The sequence below is a fragment of the Paroedura picta genome, chromosome 1 (genome assembly GCF_049243985.1).
Source record: "Paroedura picta isolate Pp20150507F chromosome 1, Ppicta_v3.0, whole genome shotgun sequence".
Classification (NCBI taxonomy): Eukaryota; Metazoa; Chordata; class Lepidosauria; order Squamata; family Gekkonidae; genus Paroedura; species Paroedura picta.
This window is the reverse complement of record NC_135369.1, coordinates 4,292,920-4,318,513: the sequence shown is the minus strand read 5'-3', so window position 1 is coordinate 4,318,513 and position 25,594 is coordinate 4,292,920. Positions and strand designations below refer to the sequence as shown.

The following is a 25,594-nucleotide window of genomic DNA, read 5'->3' as shown; positions in this document are numbered from 1 at the left end:
CAGAGCATGCAGCCCTTCAGGGAGCTCTTTCCACTAGGTAGGGGCCAGAACCAAAAAGGCCCCAGCCCTGGTCAAAGCCAGGGTCCTGGGATCATCAGCAGAGTGGAGCACCCTGTAGAGGGCATAAGGAGGTCAGCGGTCCCTCAAGTAACTAGGATCCAAGCTGCATATAGCCTTAAAGGTTAGAACCAAAACCGTGGATCTAATCCAGAAACAGACTGGCAACTAGTGCAGTTGCTTCAGCAGAGACTGAACATGGGTCCTCCAAGATGATTTAGTGAGAATCCAGGCAGCTGCATTCTGGACCAGCTGTAAATTGCAGATCAGAGACAAGGGTGGGCTCATGTAGAGTGAGTTGTAGAAGTCTAACCTAGAAGTGATCATTGCATGGATCACAGGGCCAGGTGTTCGTGGGGCAGGTAGGGCTCTAGTATCCATGCTTGGCACAGATGGAAAAATGCCATTTGGGCTACACTGGTGACCTAGAATCATAGAATCGTAGAATCATAGAGTTGGAAGGAGCCATGCAGGCCATCTAGTTCAACCCCCTGCTCAACGCAGGATCAGCCCTAAGCATCCTAAAGCATCCAAGAAAAGTGTGCATCCAACCTTTGCTTGAAGACTGCCAGTGAGGGGGAGCTCACCACCTCCTTAGGCAGCCATAGAAAGTGAGGCATCCAGGACCACCCCCAAATTCCTGGTTTGAGGTACATATGACAACTGTACCCCATCCAGGCAGGGAAGGTGTGCTTCCTGCTCCTGCCCCTTTTGACCCAGCCAAAGGACCACCATCTTGGAGGGGTTGAGTTTCAGGTGACTCTTCAGTTCTTGCCATCACACCAGGTTCTGAATGTATGGTCCACTCCCAGACTGGAGCTCTACTCAGCATACAGAAGTTTTCAGGTTCAATCCCTGGCATCACCAGCCAAACAAACAAGCAGACCAACAAAACAGGCCAGAGTTGATGTGAAAGACCTTCGTGTGAGACACCAGAGAACTGCTGCCAATCTGAGTAGGCCATACTGACTTTGATGGATCAAGGGTCTAATTCAGTACAAAGTTTCATGTGGTCCTGGCTACCTGCTAAGAACATACTCAGCAGTTAGGAACAAACACAGTTATACTGCCAGGTTATTTCTAAAAAGGCCATGAGAATGAGTCACTTGAACTGCTTTGAGGAAGACACAGAGATCCAGGCAACATGGAAGAAAACCTTTTATTGTCCCATTTTTGCTTGCCTCGGTGCTGTGACTCAAACCCGTCTTTTCCTGTTCCAAGGACGTCACATTTGAACTGCCTTAAGCAATGCATGTAGAACCCCTGACAATGTATAATCTGAATTGTTTCCCCTCTCAGTATTTCAGCAGCACGTGAGTCAGTCAACTCCTTTGAGAAAGCCAGCACTTTTAAGGTTACCACCCTCCAAATGTAATCTGATGGTCTTCCAGTATTTCAAACTTTCTCCACACTAAAGAGGCCAATTCCCCTGGATCAAATGGCAGCTCCAATGAGCAGACTCTATGGCATATGATAGAGTCTAGGAGAAATGGAATTCCTAGAGTGACATCACAGTCCTGCTGTGCTTCTTCCCGTCCCACAAAATCATTCACCCCAGGCTTTATTCCTGAACTTTCTGGAATTACCCAACCCAAGAAAGGTTCCATGCCACCAATCAGCACAAACATTAAAAAAAATGAGCTGATGAGTAGAGAAGAACCCCAAGCCACCGTGCCTTCTCTGCAGTCCTCCCCTAAATCTAGCACTGGAACAGGCCACCGTGCTTCCCAGTTAGTCCCAAATTTCTGTGGTACAGTCTCCCCCAGGGTAATGCATCTCAGGAGCCCGGGCAGGCCCCCAGGGTTCCTTCCCAAAATCAACCATGAAGTCTTCATTCACGGACAGACCTCCATGTTCCGTGTCCACATCGATCTGCAGCAAGACGGAGCCTTCCCTGGAGAAGGAAGGAAACAGTGTCTAGCTCGACAAGTGATAAACAAAGAGGACAGAAATCCAGCCATGGCAACTGGAGGAAAGGTTTCTTACCTTATCAATTCAGGGTAAAACTGCTTGTCCCAAGGAGTGAATACACTGCTGGTGACATAAAGCCTCTTGCCGTCCAAGCTGAGTTGAAGAGCTTGGGGTCCTCCGTAGACTCTTCTTCCCTAAAAGACGGAGACAACAAGAGGCAAGGGGAAGAGAGGCAGATGGTAAAAATGTAGGAAAGATGGTGGGGCAGTTGTTCAGCTTTTAGGGCCTAGAGACATTGCTGGTTCTGTGAGGGTCAGTGATGACGCTTTTACCTGCAACTGATTTTTTTTTTGGGGGGGGGGTCCTTGTATGTAGTCACTGGAGGGCAATTAATCACACTAAGCAAAATAGGGCTTGAGTAACCTTCCAGTGGACTATAAGAACCTCTGAATCTTATGGACATACCCATGTTATGGACATATCCATTTCCAAAGATGGAGAACCCACTACCCAAGGAACAGGCTTCCTCGGGAGGTGGTGGGTTCTCCATCTTTGGAGATTTTTAAACAGAGGCTGGAGAGCCATCTGCCGGAGAGGCTGATTCTGTGAAGGCTCAAGGGGGTGGCAGGTGACTGTGGATGAGCGAGAGGGTTGTGAGTGTCCTGCACAGTGCAGGAGGTTGGACTAGATGACCCATGAGGTCCCTTCCATGATTCTATGAACATTGCAAATTCAAAAATCTTGAGACCATGCTATGAGAACACCTGGTCTGGAGTCTTTGAGATAAGAAAACACAGCATCATCTCTTCGCAAGACGCAAACTGACATTCAAAGAGGCCCTTGATAAGGCCCTGGCCACAGAAGTAGCTGCTGAAAACACTGTTGCAGTGACCAAGGCATGAAAAGTTCCTGTCCACTGATGATAGCAGCCAGGAGGAAGCTGTCACAGTTCCACAGCTGCCCTCAACTTCATGCCTCTTCCAAATACTGACAGGAGCCCTTCCCTGGAGTACCACATCATCCTGCTAGATCTCCCTGAATCGCCCCTCCATAAATACAACATCGCTGCTGCATCCACCAAGGATAAGACAATCTTGCAAGTACTCAACTGGATGTGTGTGTGGAGGACCTGACCAACAAAGTGGCCAGCTGAGGTCTTCAAGCCCTTCATGACCCATCAGCATGAACTTTCATCCCATTGGGGCAATCATGTCGTCATTCCACCCAAACTGCAGACCAGGGTTCTATCAGCACTTCATGAAGGACACCCTGGTATTGTTTCTATGAAAACTCTGGCAAGGAATTATGTTTGGTGTCCAGGGTGCATAATTGCAAGATTGCAAAAAAATTGCACTTGATCAGACCGTCCCTCCTGGCAGGCTGAGCACCTAGAGCTTTGTCTGAACCGTCACTTCCCAAGGCAGGCTGCCTAGGACAGTGCTTCCATTCTCATCAACAATGCTAAGTGTGTAGGTTCGGTGAATACAGACCCAGTATTTCCTGCCTACCAGGAAACAAGGCCAGACATGCCACAAGTGCTAGTTCAGAAATGGAAGTCTATCTGCACACCCTGGTCCCAACTACACCTGGATTTTGTTGGCCCATCCCAAGGGAAAACATTCCTCCTAAGAGTTGGTTCCTACTCTAAATGGCTTGAGGTGGCCCCAGTGTCCTCAATGACCTTGCAGCTGGTCTGCAAAGTTGTTTTGCTGCACACGAGCCTCCGGACCCCCCTGTATCCAATCACAGCACAATTCAGGCCCAAAGAATTTTGGAAATTCACTAAGGTAAAGGTAAAGGAATCCCCTGTGCAAGCACCGAGTCATGTCTGACCCTTGGGGTGACGCCCTCTAGCGTTTTCTTGGCAGACTCAATACGGGGTGGTTTGCCAGTGCCTTCCCCAGTCATTACCATTTACCCCCCAGCAAGCTGGGTCCTCATTTTACCGACCTCGGAAGGATGGAAGGCTGAGTCAACCTTGAGCCGGCTGCTGGGAATGAACTCCCAGCCTCATGGGCAAAGCTGTCAGACAGCTGCCTTACCACTCTGCGCCACAAGAGGCTCTTCACTAGGAAATTCACTACAGAGGTACTAATGTGACACACGACATCATCATTCCACCAGTCCAACAATGGGCTAGCCAAACAGATGGTCTGCTCTATGAAGAAAGCATTGTGGCGGGTCATCCAAAGTAACTGGCATCAACGCCCAACAGAGTTTTTGCTCTGTTGTCATGCCGTCCTCCGCTACCAAAAGGAGCCCAGTAGAACAGTCCCAGCAACACAAGTAGATTATCTGGTGGGTAGACGAGAAAGGGCCTTTTGGGGGGCGGTCCTTCTTGGGAAGTGTACATGACCCACTCACTATCTTCCTTTAGGGGGCAGGTGAATAATTTATTTTTTTTTCCATTTCATGATGCTGTTTGATTCCTTTCTGCTCTTCTGCCTACCAGTAGTTTTAAACTTGTTTTGAATTGGTGTGTTTTGTGTATTGTATTGTTCTGTTGGGGTTTCTCTGCAGCGTCAGCTTCCCTGAGATCCTGAAAAGTAGAAAGGCGTCTAATAACTGCATTCAAATAAACACAGAGAATCTTCAAGGACTCATAACTCCTCATCTTCTTCATTTGAGTTAGCTGAGACTCAGGACCTTTAGAATGGGGGATGAGGAGTATTTCTTACCTACTTGGGTTACCAATATCCAGGTGGGGCTTAGAGCATCTCCAAAGATCAGTTCCTTTGAGAAAATGGCAGCTTGGGAGGCTAGACTATGGCCTTATGAAGTTCCTCCTCTCCCCAAACCTCCAGCCCGAAATCTCCAGGATCTTCCCAAGCCACACCTTACCACCCAGCCACAGTCTCCCTCTGCTGTTTGTGATTGACTCACTTGGATGACAAAAGGATCAGGTTGGCAGTCCAACTCTGGATCTTCAAGGACTTTGACATCCCCACCCTTTGGGATGTTGCCCCCAACAAAGACCTGTGTGCACACAAAGATACCCCCACCAGCCCAAAAGAGAGAGGATTGGTCAGATGGAAGAGCCCATGTCTCAGTGGGGCTGCTTGTTCAATGTCATGATCATCTAATGCGGAATAACTTGTCAATAGTATCTCACCACCCGAGTACAAGCAGAACAAAGGGACTATTAAGGTGTTAAATCACGACCTTGGGAAAGTGTTATATTCAGAGTTGGTTCTCTTTATTGATAGTTTTGCTCCCTCTAGTGGTTGCTTCAACATTGCATCGCCATATGCCGTTATGTTAAAACTGCAGGGAAATATGCCAGAAAGTACAGCGATATAGTATTGATTCAAGCACTAGAGGAAGCAAAACAAATGTGGAAAAGAGAAAAAAACACCCTGAATCAATAGGGATATAGAAGCAAAATAAATGAGAATGCAGAAAAGATGCTGAAGCCGGCAGATCCTTTCCACTAACAGTGGGGTAAAATAAAGAGTCTACGCAAGGCCAGAAAAATCTTTTATGCCCTGGGAAATGCATGGCTGTTAGCAAAGTGAATCTTCTGTTTTCAGCTTAATAGCCTCCATTTCCCAATGTGACGCTGGTGTGACCCAGAATTATTTCCCAGGGATCTTCCCCTCTCCCTTTGCAAGCAAGAGATGGGATGCTCAGAGAACGGTTAAGGTGGAGGTAATCACCTTAGGGGTAGAGCATCTGCTTGTCACATAGAAGGTCTCATCTCTTGCCTCTCCAGGTAACAAAGGACCAAATAGCTGTTGAGGTAAAAGACCTCAGAACATGCAGAGCTGCTGGGAGTCCAAGTAGACAGTACTGAAATAATTGATAGGAGGGGGCTGAGAGGCCAAGGAAGGCTGGCGGTTGCATCTTCTGGTGGGAGATTGCCTAAACAATAGTCAAGCTGGGCTACACCTACTGGAGCCCCCATGGAAGGTGGGGGACCGGGCATGTTTGTCCATTAAGCAGTAGAAATAATTGATAGATCAAAGATCTGATTCAGTGGAAGGCATCTTCAAGTTATGAAGGTAAACAGGCCACATGAATGTATGAAGCTGCCTTATAACGTTTCAGGCCTTTTGGGTATTGTCTACTAAGACTGGAAAAAAGCTTTCTGGGGTCTCCAGCAGAGATCTTTGCCATCACATACTGGCTGGTCTTTGTAAGTGCGGATATCCCAGATTGAACCTGGAAACTTCAACATGGTAAGCAGAGGCTCTTCAACTGAGCCACCTCCCATCCCTAAGGCAGGGGTAGTCAACCTGTGGTCCTCCAGATGTCCATGGACTACAATTCCCAGGAGCCCCTGCCAGTGGGCAGGGGCTCATGGGAATTGTAGTCCATGGACATCTGGAGGACCACAAGTTGACTATCCCCCCCCTAAGGCATGAAGCTCCCATATGTCGAATCAAACCATCAGTCCATCAAGCTCAGTATTCTCTATCAGGTTTTCAGAAGCTCTCCAGGGACCCAGACGAAGGTCTTTCACCTCATCTGTTGCCTCGTCCAAAAAATGTCAGGGACTGACATTCTACATGCCAAGCGGATGCTCTAGGACTGAGCCGTGGGTCACCCCCTGGCAGTGCTGGATTATCCCAGAGGATTTTAAGTATGGTGCGCAACCTCAGGTGCCCGGTTGCCTCTCCCCACCAGGGAGAGAAGGACCCTTGAATGAAGATGCTTACCTGGCCGACCAGCCTGGGGCAGTGAGGGTCAGTGATGTCGTACTGACGGACGTCGCCATGCAAGTAGTTGCTCACGTACAGGAACCGATCGTCCAGTGAAATGATAGTGTAGAGACTATAGGCTAGAAGAGAAGAAGGAGGGGATATTCATTCATTCATTCATTCATTCATTCATTCATTCATTCATTCATTCATTCATTCATTGTTACATTTCCAGACTGCTCCAGTTGCACCTGATATCTCGGGGCAGTTCACAAGATGTATGCATCCATCATAAAACAATTAAAAATAGGTAACAAGGCAATGTTAACGACCTCCAGCTGAGACCCAGTTCCTATTTGCTGGGAGCTCTCTGATTCTTCCTCCCATTTAGGGGGGCGGCAGGAGAGAAGGCCAAGAGCGACTATTATTACAGCTGCAGCAGCTGCAGGAAGTCTGCAGCAGGGGGAAGCCCACTGATTTGTTGTTAGTTTATTAAGAGTAGCTTCCACCATAAGCCTGGTGGAAGAGCTGCACCTTGTGAGCCTTAAAGAACTGTGTAGGGGGCGGGAGCAAATTGGATGATGGCCTGGAAAGTAGACAAGTGGAGGCCAACGGCACATGGAGAGTCTGAAAACCACCACCTGAGTGAGAAAGCCAGAACCAAAGGGAGCAGAATGGAATCATAGAATCATAGAATCATAGAGTTGGAAGGGGCCAAAAAGGTAAAGGTAAAGGTATCCCCTGTACAAGCACCGGATCATGTCTGACCCTTGGGGTGATGCCCTCCAGCGTTTTCATGGCAGACTCAATACGGGGTGGTTTGCCAGTGCCTTCCCCAGTCATTACCGTTTACCCCCCAGCAAGCTGGGTACTCATTTTACCGACCTCAGAAGGATGGTAAACCTCTGAGTCAACCTTGAGCCGGCTGCTGGGATTGAACTCCCAGCCTCATGGGCACAGCTTCAGACTGCATGTCTGTTGCCTTACCACTCTGCGCCACAAGAAGCTCTTTCCCCAAACACTACCCTCATCAATTTCCGCCCTCAAAAATCCTCAAGATTTCCAAACCTGGAGTTGGTAATCTCAAGGCTGAGTCAACCTTAAGCCGGCTGCTGGGATCGAACTCCCAACCTCATGGGTCAGACAGCTTCAGATAGCATGTCGCTGCTTTACCACTCTGCGCCACAAGAGGCTCTGGAAGGGGCCATACAGGCCATCTAATCCAACCCTCTGCTCAACGCAGGATCAGCCCAAAGCATCCTAAAGCAACAACAGATGGAGTTATTGTGGTGATAACCAAACACTCCCTCTTTGTGTCCACTGCAGAGAGAACAGCACAAGAAAGAGTCTCTGATGTTCCTGTAGGGGGCGCCGTTGCCTGTCTTCTCCCCTAAGCTAACAAAAGGATTTGCTAAAACCAACTGCAGTTTGCAAAGACCAGGGATGGAGGGAAGTACCTGGAAGAGTCCCAGGCTCCGCCCTGTTCACTGACCTGGCATTTCAGGGAAATTCCACCCGGACACTTTCTTGTTTGGAAACTGGATCACTTTCTCTGCTGTCCAGCTTCCATCCTGCGGAAGAAATATCCACCACTTATTTATTTTAATTAATTAGAGTCTTCCGTTCTCACGTGGAATCTAGGCGGCTTACAAGCGGTGAGTCAGTACAGAGGACAAACTGGGACAATCAATAACCGGTCCACTGGGGTTTTAGAAGTCTGGAACCACGAGACAAAAATGAAACAGTGTTAGTAGTTACATGGGACTTGGCATCAATGGGGTCGCACATGCAGAAGGAAAGAGCAGGGTCAAGTAGCACCTTAAAGACTAACATAAATGGGTCTAAACTACAAGTACAACGATATAGGCTAGATATCAGGAAAAAAAAATTTCACAGTCAGAGTAGTTCAGCAGGCTGCCTAAGGAGGTGGTGAGCTCCCCCTCACTGGCAGTCTTCAAGCAAAGGTTGGATACACACTTTTCTTGGATGCTTTAGGATGCTTAGGGCTGATCCTGCGTTGAGCAGGGGGTTGGACTAGATGGCCTGTATGGCCCCTTCCAACTCTATGATTCTGTGATTCTGTGATTCTATAAATGTATGTCAGGTGTTAGATCCACGTGGGTTCAAAGCCCAAAAGGAAACTATTGGATGTCGGAATCATGAGTGGGAGGGAGAGGAAGAAGGAGAGGAAGGGGCTTGGAAGGTTCTGAGGGAGATATTCCCAAAGGGAAGCCAGGGTGGGACTTAGTCAGTGGCTGATAGCTGAAGAAGTCAGAGATAGAGAGAGATTTGCCATTGGAAAGAGTCTGAGGTGGAGGTTAGGTCAAAGAAAGAGGTGGCCAAATTGTGGCTCTCCAGATGTCCATGGACTACAATTCCCATGAGCCCTTGCCAGCACATGCATGTGCTGATCCTGCATTGAGCTGATCCTGCCCTGAGCAGGGGGTTGGACTAGATGGCCTGCATGGCCCCTTCCAACTCTATGATTCTGTGATTCTATGATCCCGCGCTGAGCAGGGGGTTGGACTAGATGGCCTGTATGGCCCCTTCCAACTCTATGATTCTGTGATTCTATGATCCTGCGTTGAGCAGGGGGTTGGACTAGATGGCCTATATGGACCCTTCCAACTCTATGATTCTGTGATTCTATGATCCTGCATTGAGCAGGGGGTTGGACTAGATGGCCTGTATGGCCCCTTCCAACTCTATGATTCTGTGATTCTATGATCCTGCGTTGAGCAGGGAGTTGGACTAGATGGCCTGTATGGCCCCTTCCGACTCTATGATTCTGTGATTCTATGATCCTGCGTTGAGCAGGGGGTTGGACTAGATGGCCTGTATGGCCCCTTCCAACTCTATGATTCTGTGATTCTAAGCTCAACACAGCAATACAGACCATAGTCCTTAGTCATTTACCCAAGCCAATTGGTCAAACCATTTCGTACAGTGCAATCCAATTAAGTGTGCAGAAAAGCCCCTGTGAATAGTTCAGCTTTGCATTATTTATGGGAAGCTGTGGAGTGGGCGGCTTCTCAATTCCACAAGGCAGAAGCCACAATGGAGAAAGCATGTGAACAGGCAGTCGTTGTTTTACAGGCCATGAAATGCTCATTGCTGGTGAATTGGATTAACTGGGACAGCTCACCACCCACCATGCAAAAACAATGGCTGATGTTCACCTCTGTCTTGTAGAAGTGGTGTACGGAACACTCCAGTATGCAGACCACAAATCCATGTGCTGCGTTGGGGTTGTGCAGGAACCGGATTATCATGGGGGCAGAATCTTCCCCTATATCGATCGACTGGAGAAGGCAGCGGGTGGTCCAGTCCCAGACGTTCAGGCGACGGCCGTAGCGCCCTGAAGAGGGACAGAGATCAAAACCAAAGGCAGACAGCTGGTGAGCGGCTCTGAATCCACCAGAGGTCACAGGCTTTTGGCCTCTGAGAAACCATTAAAGTCATGGTGCGAACATCATGATCCAAATTCCTCCTGGTCCTTGGGAGAAGCCGACCCTGAACAGCCAATCCGTTGCCATGGTTTGCTCTATAACCAATGGCCATAGAGGACGAGACATACTTGAAGAAATTTAAGCTTAATCTGCAAAAGTGGAGATAGAATCATAGAATCATAGAATCATAGAGTTGGAAGGGGCCATACAGGCCATCTAGTCCAACCCTCTGCTCAACGCAGGATCAGCCCTAAGATAAAGAGAAGATTGAGAAGAAAAAAAGTTCTTGGGGTTTTAGTGGACAGCTTCAATGGAAACCTTGACCCAGTGTGCTGCCATGTTGAAGTTTTTCTAATTGTGCCAGTTCATGTGTCTTATATGCCCCTTTCATGCCCCTGTTCGTTGATTTATATTGGTAAAAGCACTCGCCTGAACAAGCATAAGTCTGGATTAAAAAATGGTAACCTTTCTACCCCCATTGTCGAGCATCATAAAAGGGAACAACGATGTTGTTATGTGTTTTAAAGTTTGAAACAGAAAGCTTTAAGAGAGTAGATGCTAACAAATTACTAGAACAGGAAGAAACTCGAGATTTCTTCAAAATTGGAACTATGGGAGCAAAGGGGTTAAATAACTTGCTGGATTTTCTCTGCTTTCTATAACAATCTTAACTGTTGACTTGTTGGTATTTTGCTGTGTCCCAGCTGTGGGCAATTATAGATAGTATTTAGCATCCCCTTTACCCTGATTCAAGTTCGTCTGGAACGCCATGAGCTACGAGCAGCTTTCGTTATAATGACCTTGTAAGTCTCTGTTCTGTTTTTGTTTTCTAAAAGTTAAAATGATAATAACAATGTAGGCTGTTGTAATTTGATAATGCCGTGGAAATATATGGGATTCCTGTTATAATAATTAGAATGTTTTATTTCTGTTCTAGATACTCTGTTTAAGAGACATATATTTGCTCATTTGAAGTTGGTCTGAAAACAATAAGAATGTATTCGGGACATTTATCTTTTATATGTATTATATTTATTTACTACTTACTATTGTATAACCACTAATTGCATCTTTGTATTTTCCAATATTTAATGTGGGCGAAACGCGTTGGGACTGTTTTGAACATAAAAGAATAAAGAAGAATAAGAATAAGAATAAGAATAAGAAGAAGAAGAAGAAGAAGAAGAAGAAGAAGAAGAAGAAGAAGAAGAAGAAGAAGAAGAAGAAGAAGAAGAAGAGCTGGTTCTTATATGCCGCTTTTCCCTACCCGAAGGAGGCTCAGAGTGGCTTACAGTCGCCTTCCCTTTCCTCTCCCCACAACAGACACCCTGTGGGGTGGGTGAGGCTGAGAGAGCCCTGATATCACTGCCCAGTCAGGACAGAAAGAAATAATAGAAGACTGAAGAATCTACAGAAGTCTGTTTTGGATATTTTGTTTGCCACCTTGGTATCCCTGTGCCTGAATACTTGATTTGCCATGTTGAATAAGGCAAAGTCCATTTTTCATATTATTATGAGATGGATTGGAAATGTTTGTGCATTTCTGGTAACACAGAGCAGAGTAAAGCAGTGCCACCACCTCATGTGATCTGGACCCTATACTTTTTATACAGCCCCAAATTCCATTTGCCTTTTAAGCCAATGAGTCACCTTGCTGAGTCATGTTCAGTGCATAGAATCCTAGAATCATAGAATCCTAGAGTTGGAAGGGGCCATACAGGCCATCTAGTCCAACCCCCTGCTCTACGCAGGATCAGCCCTAAGCATCCTAAAGCATCCAAGAAAAGTGTGTATCCAACCTTTGCTTGAAGACTGCCAGTGATCTACTAAGATCTCTAAGATCCTTTTCACACATACTACTGCCAAGACTCCCCCATCCTATAATGATGGACTTGATTTTTCCTACTTAAATGCAGAAATTTACATTTTTGCTATTGAAATTCATTTTAGCTCTGTTTTCTAGCCAGTCAAGATCAACCTGTATCCTGATTCTGTCTTCTGCTGTGGTTTGCTACCCCTCCCACTTCACATTAAACTTAAAGGAACTATAAATCAAACTCAGTTTAGTATCATCACCAGATTGTGTGAGCAACCCCTCTATTCTTTCATCCAATTCATTTATAAATATGTTGAACAACACAGAGCCCAAGACAGATGCCTCAGCCACTCCACCTGTCACTCTTCTCCAAGAAGATGTCAAATTATTTACAAGCACCTTTTGGGTGTGATCTGTCAATCAATCAATTGATCCACCTAACAGTAATAAGATCCACACTGCATTTTACCAACTTGTCAACACGACCTTATCAAAAGCTTTCCTGAAATTGATATAAACTGTATCCACAGCATTCCTTGGATCCAGAAAGTTCATAACTTTCTCAAAAAAGATACAAGGTTAGTTCGGCATGACTTGTTCTTGAGACAGACTCTTGACTCTTAGTAATCACAGCCATCTGCTCCAGCTTCTCAAGGACCGATTGTTTGATGATTTGTTCTAAATATTTATTCAAGGCGTGAGCTTTCGAGTGCAAGCACCTTTTGTCTGACTTAGTGCTTGCACTCGAAAGCTCATGCCTTGAATAAATCTATGTTGGTCTTAAAGATGCTACTGGACTCTGATTTTATTGTGCTACTTCAAACCAACACGGCTACTCATTTGATTCTAAATATTTGACAGTTATAGACATGGTTGCGGACACATGTCTGGGTCCTCAAAGACTGCCTCCTCCTGCCGTATCTCTGTTCCTGGCGGTGGGTTTGAATCCCATCTATGGGTTGCCTGTTCCTCTGGGGATCCCTTTTTGTCACTTGACTCTACTCATGCTGACTTATCCACCACACTCTCCTTTGCTCATTCACCATAAGCCAGATGCACTTAACCATGATTTGTCAAAGACATTGATTGCCAAAATCAACTGGTTTAGGTGGATTTTTCAGGCTCTGTGACCATAGTCTGATAGCCCCTGATGTTTAGTCTCTGGTGTTTTGCCAGCATCCCTGTCTGGCATGGAGTGCTGTGGATAAAGTTAACTAGATGACCCATGAGTTCCCTTCCAGCTCCATGTTTCTATGAGTATAATAAGTAAATTAATAAAGAACTGCCTTCCCATGGAGTGAGGCCTTACCTTTCCCCAGATCAGCTGGGTTGAACCCGTTGATGAAGAATTTCGGCACCCCGAATTCAGTGCTTATCATGACATTGTGCCTTGGCTGGTACCAGAAATCAAACCCCATAGGAGCTGCTTGGGTGGGTCTCTCCCAGGTCCCCTTCACTTCAAAGGTCTCCGCATCCAGAAGGACAAAACCACCTGGCAGAAGAACAAAATCCATGCTCAACAATATGCAACCCATTCTGTGGGGGTGAAAAGGAAACTGTAGGAATCCAAATTTTTCAGGAAAAATATTTTCACAGTCAGAGTAGTTCAGCAGTGGAAAAGGCTGCCTAAGGAGGTGGTGAGCTCCCCCTCACTGGAAGTCTTCAAGCAAAGGTTGGATACACACTTTTCTTGGATGCTTTAGGATGCTTAGGGCTGATCCTGCGTTGAGCAGGGGTTGGACTAGATGGCCTCTATGGCCACTTCCAACTCTATGATTCTATGATTCTATGATTCTATAGCCTGTATGGCCCCTTCCAACTCTATGATTCTATGATTCTATGATTCTATGATTCTATAGCCTGTATGGCCCCTTCCAACTCTATGATTCTATGATTCTAAATATACTTCTAAATATACTTTTCTGTGAATGGGCAGCTGCACAGGTCTCAACCTATGGGCCCATATTCAGCCAGTGCTTCTGCACTGGTTACCAGTCTGCTTCCTGGTCAAGTTCAAGTTAAGGCTTTCCAATGCCTGGGTCCTACTTATCTGCGGGACCGCTTACTTGCTTATGCCCCCTGCAGAGCTCTTCGCTGTGCAGGTATGAATCTACTGGTTGTCCCGGGCCCTCAGGAGGCTCACCTGGCCTCAACCCAGCCAGGGCCATTTCAGTCTTGGCCCCAACTTGGTGGAATGAGCTCCCGGAAAAGCTGAGGGCTCTGCCGGCATTGGCAGCTTTTTGCAGGGCCTGCAAGATGGAGCTCTTCCTCCAGGTATATGGTTGAGGCCAGGGCGGTGTACTGGTGTTACCATCAGAGGATTCCTCCCTCCCTTGATTAGATCTGGTCCCTCACTCCTAGTGTAAGAGAACTGAACCTTCAGCTTAATGGAGGGGAGTGAAGGTTAGGGCTCTTACAGGAATTAGATCAGAAGAAAAAGAAGAAGAGTTGGTTCTTATATGCTGCTTTTCCTTATCCGAAGAAGGCTCAAAGCGGCTTACTGTCGCCTTCCCTTTCCTCTCCCCACAACAGACACCCTGTGGGGTGGGTGAGGCTGAGAGAGCCCTGATATCACTGCCCGGTCAGAACAGCTTTATCAGTGCTGTGACGAGCCCAAGGTCACCCTGGCTGGCTGCATGTGGGGGAGCGCAGAATCGAACCCGGCATGCCAGATTAGAAGTCCGCACTCCTAACCACTACACCAAACTGGCTGACCAGTTTAATCACCATCTGATTAATTGTGATTAATTTGTAATTGTTGATATGGGGTGTTTTTATGGGGTTTTATTGTATTTTTATTATTGTTGTAAACCTCCGCATGACCTTTGGAGGGCAGCGGTATACAAATTTAAAAAATAAATACATAAAATTAATAACCACTTAAGAGATAACCACTTAAGGAGAGCCAGTTTGGTGTAGTGGTTAGGAGTGCGGACTTCTAATCTGGCATGCTGGGTTCGATTCTGCTTTGAGCCTCCTTCGGGTAGGGAAAAGCGGCATATAAGAACCAACTCTTCTTCTTCTTCTTCTTCTTCTTCTTCTTCTTCTTCTTCTTCTTCTTCTTCTTCTTCTTCTTCTTCTTCTTCTTCTTCTTCTTCTTCTTCTTAATCTGTTGATTGAATCCCCCTAAAAGGTGCTCCCAAGCAACCAAGATCAATGCCCTGATTAAGTGTCCATAATTTCAAGCGTGTGAGTTCAGTGCCATCAAACTGCTTCCAACATATGACGATCCTACAAACTGATGCCCTGCAAAGCTGTCCTGTCATCCACGGCTTTGCTCAGGTCTTGCAAACTGAGGCTGTGTCTTCCCCGATGGAGTCTATCCATCTCAAGAAACCATCTCCAATTTAGGAGAAAGTTTGAATTAAACAGAAAGCACTTTTCTCAAAGAACGATTAACTTTGATTCCCACGCACTTCCATACATCCTTTTGAAAACAAAGGCTTAATCTGACTATGCTGGTGATTAGGGTTGAGTGCTTCGAGCTGCCTTGGCGATCAACAAAGCTTGAGGCGATGTGTAGGAGGCCAGCACCGTGGTGCGGAGGACTGGTGGTGGTGCGCCAGCCAGTGGCTGCATGCACACACAGAGTCCTGTGCCTTCATGCGGCTGCCGGCAAGCATACCACCACTGCCCCTCCTCTCCGTGCCATGGCTCTGGCCACCTCGAACGTCCGTGACCGTCAAAGCGGCCGAACCATGCCGAAGCGTTCAACCCTACTGGTGACCCTGGGATAAAGAGAAAAGGAATAAAATTAAGAGAATCCATAAACTAGTGTTTCCTGAACTAAGAGACAGGTTGACGGATCCAATTATGACCAAATAATATGAGACGAGAGACGAGAGGTCCCCCCCTCCTGTTAGAGTCCGACACAGCCTGGTGGGCACAGCCACAAAATGTCTGCCACAAAATGGCAGCCGCAGGAGGCAGAGCTACCCACAAAATGGCTGCCACAGCTTGACCTCAGTCCCACAGTGCAGATCCTTGTGGTGTGGTGGCCGCCACTGTCAAAGCAACATTTTTAGAAATCTGGCCAAGCGATCAAACTTCCAATAGTCATTCAAAAGCCTTGACCAGCAAACATCTCACCTGACCCCACACACTTCCTAAAGGCAATTGGTGGGCTCCAGAAAAGGTTCCTCTCCTCACAAAAGACGCCTTTTGAGGTAGGTGGGCTGAGAGAGTCCTAACAGAACAGCTCTGTGAGAACAGCTCTAACATGACTGTGTGTAGCCCAAGGTCACCCAGCTGGCTGCATGTGGAGTAGGAGCAGGGAATCAAATCTGGCTCGCCAGGTTAGAAACTGCCTCTCTTTAATCCAGGGGTAGTCAAACTGTGGCAAATGCTGGCAGGGGCTTCTGGGAATTGTAGTCCATGGACATCTGGAGGGCCGCAGTTTAACTACCCCTGCTTTAATCACTACACCAATGTGGGGGTCCCTGTTACAGACCACCCTCGGCCAGGATTCCCTGTCCTGAAATACCTTTTCCGTTGTTGCGTGTATCTCCTAGAGCACTGATCATTATTTCCCCATTGCTCAGGCAGCGAGGGGTGTTGAGGTAAGCCAGGTCACATTTTTGGAAAACCTCTGTCTGTTCAATCACCTGTTGTGGAGGGGAAAGAAATAATATTTTCAATGAGGCGAAGAAGAAGAAGAAGAAGAAGAAGAAGAAGAAGAAGAAGAAGAAGAAGAAGAAGAAGAAGAAGAAGAAGAAGAAGAAGAAGAAGAAGAAGAAGAAGAATCATAGAGTTGTAAGGCGCCATACAGGCCATCTAGTCCAACCCCCTGCTCAATGCAGGATCAGCCCAAAGAAGAGGAAGAAGAAGAAGAAGAAGAAGAAGAAGAAGAAGAAGAAGAAGAAGAAGAAGAAGAAGAAGAAGAAGAAGAAGAAGAGTTGGTTCTTATATGTTCTTGAGCTGATGCATGGTGTTTTCTCCCCCCCCCCCCCCCGCCCCATAATCTAGGAGCCCAAAACCATGAAGATAGTTTCAGGAGAGTAGCCATCTTAGTTTGCAATAGAAGCCTGAGATTCAAATCCAATAGCACATTAAAGAAGAACAGGGAAATCCACCTGGCCTCAACCTTTTCTGCCTTGGCCCCTGCCTGGTGGAACCAGCTACCAGAAGAGTTAAGGGCCCTGATGGAGCTGTCTAGGTTCTGCTGAGCCTGCAAGACGAAGCTCTTCCACTGGGCATTTGGTTGAGTCTGGGAGGGGGTTGAACGGAGCCAGTTTGGTGTAGTGGTTGGGAATGCAGACTTCTAATCTGGCATGCCGGGTTCGATTCTGCACTCCCCCACATGCAACCAGCTGGGTGACCTTGGGCTCAACACGGCACTGATAAAGCTGTTCTGACCAGGCAGTGATATCAGGACTCTCTCAGCCTCACCCACCCCACAGGGTGTCTGTTGTGGGGAGAGAAAAGGGAAGGCGACTGTAAGCCGCTTTGAGCCTCCTTCGGGTAGGGAAAAGCGGCATATACGAACCAACTCTTCTTCTTCTTCTTCTTCTTCTGTATTGCCATTGTTTTAATGGGGGTTTTATGGGGAAACTGTTATGGTTTTAATTGTTAGCTGCCTCGAGGCGAGAAAAGTCTTGAGAGGTGGGATATAAATCCAAGAAATAAATAACTAAATAAGATTTTCAGGGAATGGCCTGTTGAAGCTCAAAGCTCCCCTGGAATCTATTGGTCTCCGATTTTATGAGCAAAATCATAAGCTGACCCTCAGGGCTGTCATGAGAGATTCGGTTGCTGCAGTTGAAGTGAAATGTCATACCCAGGCTGATTACGCACAGGTGAAAAGGGCTGCCTTGGGTGGAACAGGCCTTCCATTGCCCTGCACTAAGGGAACACAGATATATCCGTGTTCATTTTTTTTGCCAGGGGGGCCAATGGGTCTGTCCAGCCACAGGACCCACGGAGGCCCAGAGGGGAAACAAAGTGACTTACTCAGCTCTGCGGTGAGAGTTGAGTTGTATGTGTATTGAGAATCACCACCTCCCCCTTCCTTGACGGAATGCCTGACATTTCTCTGAACCTTCCCTCGCCTCTTTGGCCAGGTTTTATAGCCTGGAAAGGGTCACTCTCCAATGCTATGAGAACTCACATCAATCAGTCAATCAGTCAATCAGTCAATCAGTCAATCAATCAATCAGTCAATCAGTCAATCAGTCAATCAATCAATCAATCAGTCCATCCCTTCCATCCCTTCCCTCCCTCCCTCCCTCCCTCCCTCCCTCCCTCCCTCCCTCCCTCCATCCATCCATCCATCCATCCATTCATTCATTCATTCATTCATTCATTCATTCATTCATTCATTCATTCATTCATTCATTCTTGTATTTCTATACCGCCACGCCCAGAAAATGTCTCACGGCGGTTCACGATAGTATCAATAAAATTCACCCCCCCAAAAGTAAAACATAAAATATAAATACAAGTACAAGATGGCAGCAATTTTAAAAATTGCCCCCCATATTCCAGCCATCAATCTTTATATGCATATAGTGGCTGGGAGATGGAAACAGGCCCCTGACACCACCTACCACCACAGTAGGAGCCACTAGCCAAGAACGGGGGGGGGGGACCAAATCTAATACCCCAAGGTTCACACCCAGCCTCAACAAAACACCTGGCGGAAGAGTTCCGTTTTGCAGGCCCTGCAGAACTCAGGGAGGGCCCACAGCTCATCTGGGAGCTCATTCCGCCAGGTAGGGGCCAGGACCAAAAAGGCCCTGGCCCTGGTCGAGGCCAGGCACGCTTCCCGAAGTCCTGGGACCTTCAGCAGATTCATATCCTCAGAGCGAAATACTCTGCAGGGGGCATAAGGAGGCAGGTGGTCCCGAAGGAATGTAGCATTGTTATCTACCCATGTCCTTGGTCTGTCTGGTGGAGGCTGGGCATTTACTGCCCAGAACAACAGGCAGGGCCGACCAGATGTCTTCAGTTATTTGCACCTTTTTTGATCAAAAGTCTTTCCTACGTGAACCCCTCTTCCTGCCTAAACTGCCCCTTTTTTTCCACCAGGGGGGCTCCTTATGCTTGTCTCTGTCAATATCTCCTGCACTTGGCAAGCTTTGCCCTGTTTCACCTCATGGATATCTTCAATAAAGACTGACTCCTTAGCACCACCTGTGTTTGGAACAGCTTTGTACGAGGGGGTCTTTTTTGGTCAAGCGGACAAGCTCACAGTTCGTGACAACAATCCAGCGAGGTAGGATAGAATCATAGAATCATAGAATCATAGAATCATAGAATCATAGAATCATAGAGTTGGAAGGGGCCATACAGGCCATCTAGTCCAACCCCCTGCTCAACGCAGGATCAGCCCTAAGCATCCTAAAGCATCCAAGAAAAGTGTGTATCCAACCTTTGCTTGAAGACTTCCAGTGAGGGGGAGCTCCCCACCTCCTTAGGCAGCCTATTCCACTATTCCATAGGTGGAGACAACTTTCTGCGATACCTCCATCACCCTCTCCCCAAGCCCCATCTCCTCTTCATCCAGCTCCACCCCATCCCCAGACCTAGATTGTGATTCTTCAATAAAGAGATACCTTGTAGAGTCTGGGAGCTCTCGGGTCAGTCCCGGTGTCCACCACATAAATGCGAGAGGAGCCAAAACAAGGAAATATCAGTTTGTTCTGCTTCCTTGTGGTGTCCCCAAAACAGCTGCTGCAGGCGTTCCACCCAAAGCGGTGGAGTTCATCGTTGATGTACGGCATGGGCAGGCGGTGGAGCACCTGTGGAGGAAGGTGGGAAGTGAGCTGCACTTCAATAGAGAGGTCTCAAACATGGGGTTCGTTGGCACCCTGCCACCTGACAACACCATTTCTGCTGGTAGCCAAGTTTTTTTTAGAAAGCAGGTGGGGTCAAGTGAGAATTTAGCCCATCAAGGTTTCTGATTGGCCCCTGGAGATGAACTATTCTGTGTAAATTTCTGAAAACATTTCTTTGGCAGCTGCTACTATCCCAATACGATGCTCTTCACTAAGTGACTAAAGGTATAATGTGGCAGCCATATTTTTGCTCTGCTCCCCACGGACGTCTTCTACATGGAGGACTGACCCATCCATTATGCTGTGCTGCCCCCTGGTTTGTTGTCACGGGCAACACAATCATGGTAACACACACACATATATGTAAAGGTAAAGGTATCCCCTGTGCAAGCACCGAGTCATGTCTGACCCTTGGGGTGACGCCCTCCAGCGTTTTCATGGCAGACTCAATACGGGGTGGTTTGCCAGTGCCTTCCCCAGTCATTACTGTTTCCCCCCCAGCAAGCTGGGTACTCGTTTTACCGACCTCGGAAGGAGGGAAGGCTGAGTCAACCTTGAGCCGGCTGCTGGGATCGAACTCCCAGCCTCATGGGCAGACAGCTTCAAACAGCATTTCTGCTGCCTTACCACCCTGCACCACAAGAGGCTCTATACACAGATATGTAGCGCTTGCTAATAAAGAGCAACTAGCAGGCCACCAGCACAAAGTATATATGGAGGTGAAGAAGCTCTATCTCTCCCATCTGAATACTAGCCAGGACTTGACTAATCTTAGCTTTCCTGATTGAAGGTGGGCAGGCTAGCTAGGCCATACAAGTGTAGATTCCTGCTGTTTTAACCCAGCCCTGGAAGCTGAAGGGAAGAACAGCAAAGCAGAACATTCCCCAAGGAACCTTGCAATAAGTTGGAGATTCTGGATCTATGTCCACCGTCGCCAGGTAGTCGGGTGCTTGGGTGCCAGTGCCTATTCCGTTGCCAGTTAAGACGCACGTAACGTACATAAGTCTCTCTCTGGGACCTTGGAAAGCAAAGCAAAGATTTAGCGATCAAGTGAAGGGACTGTTGGAAAAACAACTCTAGCTCTCTTGATCATAGAATCATAGAATCACAGAATCATAGAGTTGGAAGGGGCCATACAGGCCATCTAGTCCAACCCCCTGCTCAGTGCAGGATCAGCCCTAAGCATCCTAAAGCATCCAAGAAAAATGTGTATCCAACCTTTGCTTGAAGACTGCCAGTGATGCAAGGCCCTCCCTCACCTAGGAGCAGGTTTTGCCTTTCACAAATTAGTTTTGCCAATAAAAAGAGTACAAGTCCGGTTGCATTAGAATGATTAACAAAACTCAAAGCAGGGGATGAGTTTTTGCGATTCGGTACTACTTACCTGAACACGGTCCGAGTCTAGCGACATCTTTAGGACCAATAACATTTTATTCCTGATAGAAGCTTTCATGTGCACCCCCACTTCCTCAGATACGTTTGCATGCCCAAAAAGCCTTATAGCCTGAAGAAGATATGATCAGTCTTCAAGGTGCCATTGGTTTTAAACTTAGTTCTACTGCTTGTGGAAAACATGGCTGACTTGCAGAATGGTATTCATTCATTCATTCATTCATTCATTCATTCATTCATTCATTCATTCATTCATTCATTCATTGTATTTATATATCACCCTCCCCTGAGGCTCAGGGTGGTTTACATAAAATGGTCCATTCCTCCGGGTGGTCTCTCTGACTCTCCTGATGGATTTGGGCTATTCGACCCCATTCCCCATCCCCTCTCAGGTACTTCTGGACTCAAATCTAACTGTCCTTCAGAGAGTTTCCCACAGTAGAACAAAGGTCTGTTTGCTGGTTCTTATCAGGCCTTTAGAGCAGGGGTAGTCAACCTGTGGTCCTCCAGATGTTCATGGACTACAATTCCCAGGAGCCCCTGCCAGCAAATGCTGGCAGGGGCTCCTGGGAATTGTAGTCCATGAACATCTGGGGGACCACTGGTTGACTACCCCTGCTTTAGAGGACTAAAAGAGGGACTCCTTTCTTATGCCCATCAAAACCGGTGCATAGGTAAAACAAGTCATTTCAAATGGCCGGGAAGATTGGGTTGGGTTTGGACTTGGAAGTCTTCCAGGCAAACATCAGGAATTTTGACCACAGGACGCAGCACCAGAGGCAGTAGAGCACACTCAGCACTCGATCCCAGAATGCTTTGATGTTCCCTTGAACCCCAGGCAGGTGATAAATTAAATCATTGTTTGGATAACACCCTTCTCCTTGGGGTGAGAAGACAAAAAGTTCCCAGAGGAGCTAATGCCAGAGAAGAACTTTCCAGAACAGATGCATTGTGGGAAGGAAAGCACCCTCTAGAAGAGGGGTCCCCAATATGGTGCACCTGGGCATCCACCAAAACTTTTCCTTGTGCACAGGGACTGATTTTAGAAAGTGGTTGGGGCTACTGGGGACTTTTGACCAGCAAGGCTTCTGATTGGCGGTGCAAATTTTACGCTCTGTGGGTACCAACGTGCTGGTCGTTCCTGGTCCGAGAGAAGTATGGCTGGCCTCTACCAGGGCAAGGGCCTTTTCGGTCCTGACCCCTACCTTGTGGAATGAGCTCCCAGAAGAGCTGTGGACCCTGCAGAAGCTTTCAGTATTCCTCAGGGCCTGCAAAATGGAGCTCTTCTACCAAGCTTATAGATGAGGCCGGCATAACGATGAGGAAGATCTGATTGGGCCCCCCGGTGTTAAGGGATGTTAGAGATAAGTGGTGTTGAGTGACGGCCTTATGTAAACTGTGCCCCCTTTTCCCCGCTCCCTCTATTATTTTTGGGGAGAGGACAGGAGTTGAGTTATACCGTCATGTTTTGGAGGGGTTGTCTGTTCTGTGTATGATATTTTTTATGTCCTAGTGTATTTTAATGGGGTTTTATGGGGGTTTTATGATGGACTTAATGTACCCCGCCATGAGCCTGTTCTGGGAGTGGTAAGAAATAAAGATGATGATGATGATGATGATGATGATGATGATAATAATAATAATAGTAATAGTTTTAATTTGTCAGCAGCTGCCACAAAGATCTTTATTCTGGGACTGACGTAAGTTTCAACAGCCATTTTGTCCCTTGCTCCACCTCCTCTGGCAGCCATTTTGTGACTGGTCCCAACAAGAAATGACAGATATCACATTCCTTGACGTGGCGAAGGGGTGAATAGGGCAATTGCAGAGGCACACAAAAAGAAAGATCTCAAGGAAGCACTGTTTAGCTGAGTCTCAAGCTAACTTGGAGGTCGTGCAGTCCCAAAGGGGTCTTTGCTCTTGAGGGCAGAGGGGAAAGGGCTTACCTCTCATGGCATCCAGAGGGGTTGCATAACCAGGCCCAGATCCACCTCCACAGTCCCCTGCACAATCAAAATAAGGGAGGAGAGAAAAAGAGAGTGCCATAGGCTATTTCCAAACAAGCATAAGAATCACTCTCAGATCACTTCCCCCCTCCCCCACTTTCCATCTCCAAAATGACAACGAGCCCTTGGCTGGCAAACAGGGTACAATAGAATCATGCCCCCCCCCCCGCTTGCCATTTGAGGTGCAGAAGTGACTAAGAATGGTGGGCTCTAATCTGGAGAACTGGGATTCATTCCCTTCCCTTGAGAATCCTACATAAATTAGCTGTGACTTAATGGCACACAATGGCAGAAAGCGAAGAGGAACTAAAGAGCCTGTTGATGCGGGTGAAGGAGGAGAGTGCAAAAGCTGGCTTGAAACTCAACATCAAGAAAACAAAGATCATGGCATCCGGCCCTCTCAATTCCTGGCAAATAGATGGGGAAGAAATGGAGATAGTGACAGATTTTATTTTCCTGGGCTCCAAGATCACTGCAGATGGGGACTGCAGCAAAGAAATCAAAAGACGCTTGTTCCTGGGGAGGAAAGCTATGGCAAATCTAGACAGCATCCTAAAAAGCAGAGACATCACCCTGCCAACAAAAGTGCGTTTAATCAAGGCTATGGTATTCCCAGTTGCAATGTATGGCTGCGAAAGTTGGACCATAAGGAAGGCCGAGCGTCAAAGAATTGAGGCTTTTGAACTCTGGTGCTGGAGAAGACTCTGGTGAGTCCCTTGGACTGCAAGGCGAACAAACCGGTCAGTCCTAGAGGAGATCAGCCCTGCCTGCTCTTTTGAAGTCCAGATTCTGAAGATGAAACTCAAGTACTTTGGCCACCTCATGAGAAGGAAGGACTCCCTGGAGAAGAGCCTAATGCTGGGAGCGATCGAGGGCAAAAGAAGAAGGTGACGACAGAGAATGAGGTGGCTGGATGGAGTCACTGAAGCAGTCGGTGCAAACTTAAATGGACTCCTGGGAATGGCGAAGACAGGAAGGCCTGGAGGATCATTGTCCATGGGGTCGCGATGGGTTGGACACGACTTCGCACCTAACAATGGCACACACTTTATTCCCCATCCCTCCTCCACCTATAGCCTACTGGATAACCTTAACCCAAATCACAATTCTCCCAGAACCCTCTCAGCCCCACCAACCACCCAAGGTGCCATCTGTGGAGAGAGGAAGGGAAAGTGATTATAAGCTGCTTTAGATCTCCTTAAGATAGAGCAAAGTGGGGTACAAAAACCTTCTTTTCGAGCAGGGTAGAAAGGTTCCAAATAGCCTTGGTGACTCCCCCCCCCCTGTAAGGTGGACCCTTTCATACCTTTACTTGACATCTGTAGACCAGATCCCTTTCCTGTTTGCGATTCCTTCATTGTCCACAAACCCTCCACTCCCTGCTGATCTACAGACATCTCTGTCGTCTGGGCTTCTATTATAGGTAGCTGAATGATTCTGCTAGCAATCCATGCTTACATGAAGAGATCTTATATACATAATTATGCAGGAAGGCGTGGTTAAACACAGACAGACATGTTCAGGCTCTGATGGAAAGTGGTAACACCCAAAAATTGCAGAGGGATGATCTGTTTCCCGAACTTCTGTTCAACCTCAGTGAACGGAGATCGTTGCTGACAAACCCTCCTGAGATACAAGACTTAACAAAAAGTTTTTAATCTCATTATCTGTTTCTCTCATCTTCTTTTTTTTTTTTTGGAGAAGATGAAAACAAGACTTGGATTCTGGAAGGTCCAGTTTTCACCTTCTTGTCAGGATTGTAGAATTCCTGTCATAAATTAGCCTGAGTCCCTCCATGTCAGTTATATGGTTTTATATTGCTTGCCTGGCTGCCCCAGGTCCTGTATCTTTGCTAGTGTTAACAATTTGTTTGGATAATCTTATCTCATGTTTGGGGCCTCTCGGAAGAGCCTGGGTTTGTTGTCACCTCTTCAAGGCTATGAGAATGTATGTCTGTTTTCTTTACACATGTGGTTATTCTCTTGCTCCCCTCCCTTGGGAACTGTCAAGTTTTGGGCGGGAGAAATGTATTGATAAGCTGAGGCAAATCTGTACTCTAGTCAGATTTGACTTTTCAGTCCTATGCCTTGTAGTAATTTCCAATAAAGCTTTCTTTAATTAAGAAGCCTGTTGTGAGTTCTCTTCAAGCTTGACATTAAGTCAAATCTCACAACTCCTTTCACCTGCCAAGATGCAGGCTGAAGGAAACATTTATACCGAACCGGGAGAGGGCCTGGATTGGGACCTCTCCCAGAGCGATGGGGCTGGTGCGGGCCCTTATAGCTCAGCCATGCTCCGAGCCCTTACGGAGGGGACTCCGGGGCATGCAGAATTTTTGGAAAAGCACATCACCGAACATAGGAGGCTGTCGAAGTACGACCACCTGACGGGGGATGAGCAATGGCCGGATCAACTGGGGATGCCCAGCTACGGGTCGGAGCCCGTCGGCGAGATGCGGGACCTACAGCAAAAGTTGGAGAAGGTGACCACTTGGCTGCAGGACGTCTCGGGCCGCTTGGATCCGGAGGAACAGCGCGAAGCGCGGCGC

At 47.3% G+C, this 25,594-nt stretch overlaps 1 protein-coding gene across 1 annotated transcript; it reads right to left on the bottom strand.

Annotated features, from left to right (window-relative positions):
* Window positions 1-1,788: 1,788 nt before the first annotated feature.
* LOC143820046 (methanethiol oxidase-like) lies at window positions 1,789-25,372 on the bottom strand. The gene is made up of 12 exons (XM_077302810.1): window positions 25,354-25,372; window positions 22,987-23,043; window positions 20,542-20,666; window positions 19,427-19,612; window positions 16,357-16,477; window positions 13,183-13,365; window positions 9,788-9,966; window positions 8,101-8,179; window positions 6,627-6,748; window positions 4,852-4,944; window positions 2,044-2,162; window positions 1,789-1,951 (listed from the first exon to the last, which is right to left on the bottom strand). The coding sequence occupies exons 1-12, from the start codon at window positions 25,370-25,372 to the stop codon at window positions 1,789-1,791; spliced, it is 1,446 nt and encodes a 481-aa protein (XP_077158925.1).
* Between the last annotated feature and the right edge of the window lie 222 nt (window positions 25,373-25,594).

Bases quoted from the DNA above. Each gene is read 5' to 3' on its own strand.
- LOC143820046 (XM_077302810.1), bottom strand. The intron at 20,667-22,986 runs GTAAGCCCTTTC...TTGCTTTCCAAG, and splicing joins CCCTCTGGATGCCATGAGAG to GTCCCAGAGAGAGACTTATG. The intron at 2,163-4,851 runs GTGAGTCAATCA...TCCGTCTTTTAG, and splicing joins CTGATCCTTTTGTCATCCAA to GGAAGAAGAGTCTACGGAGG.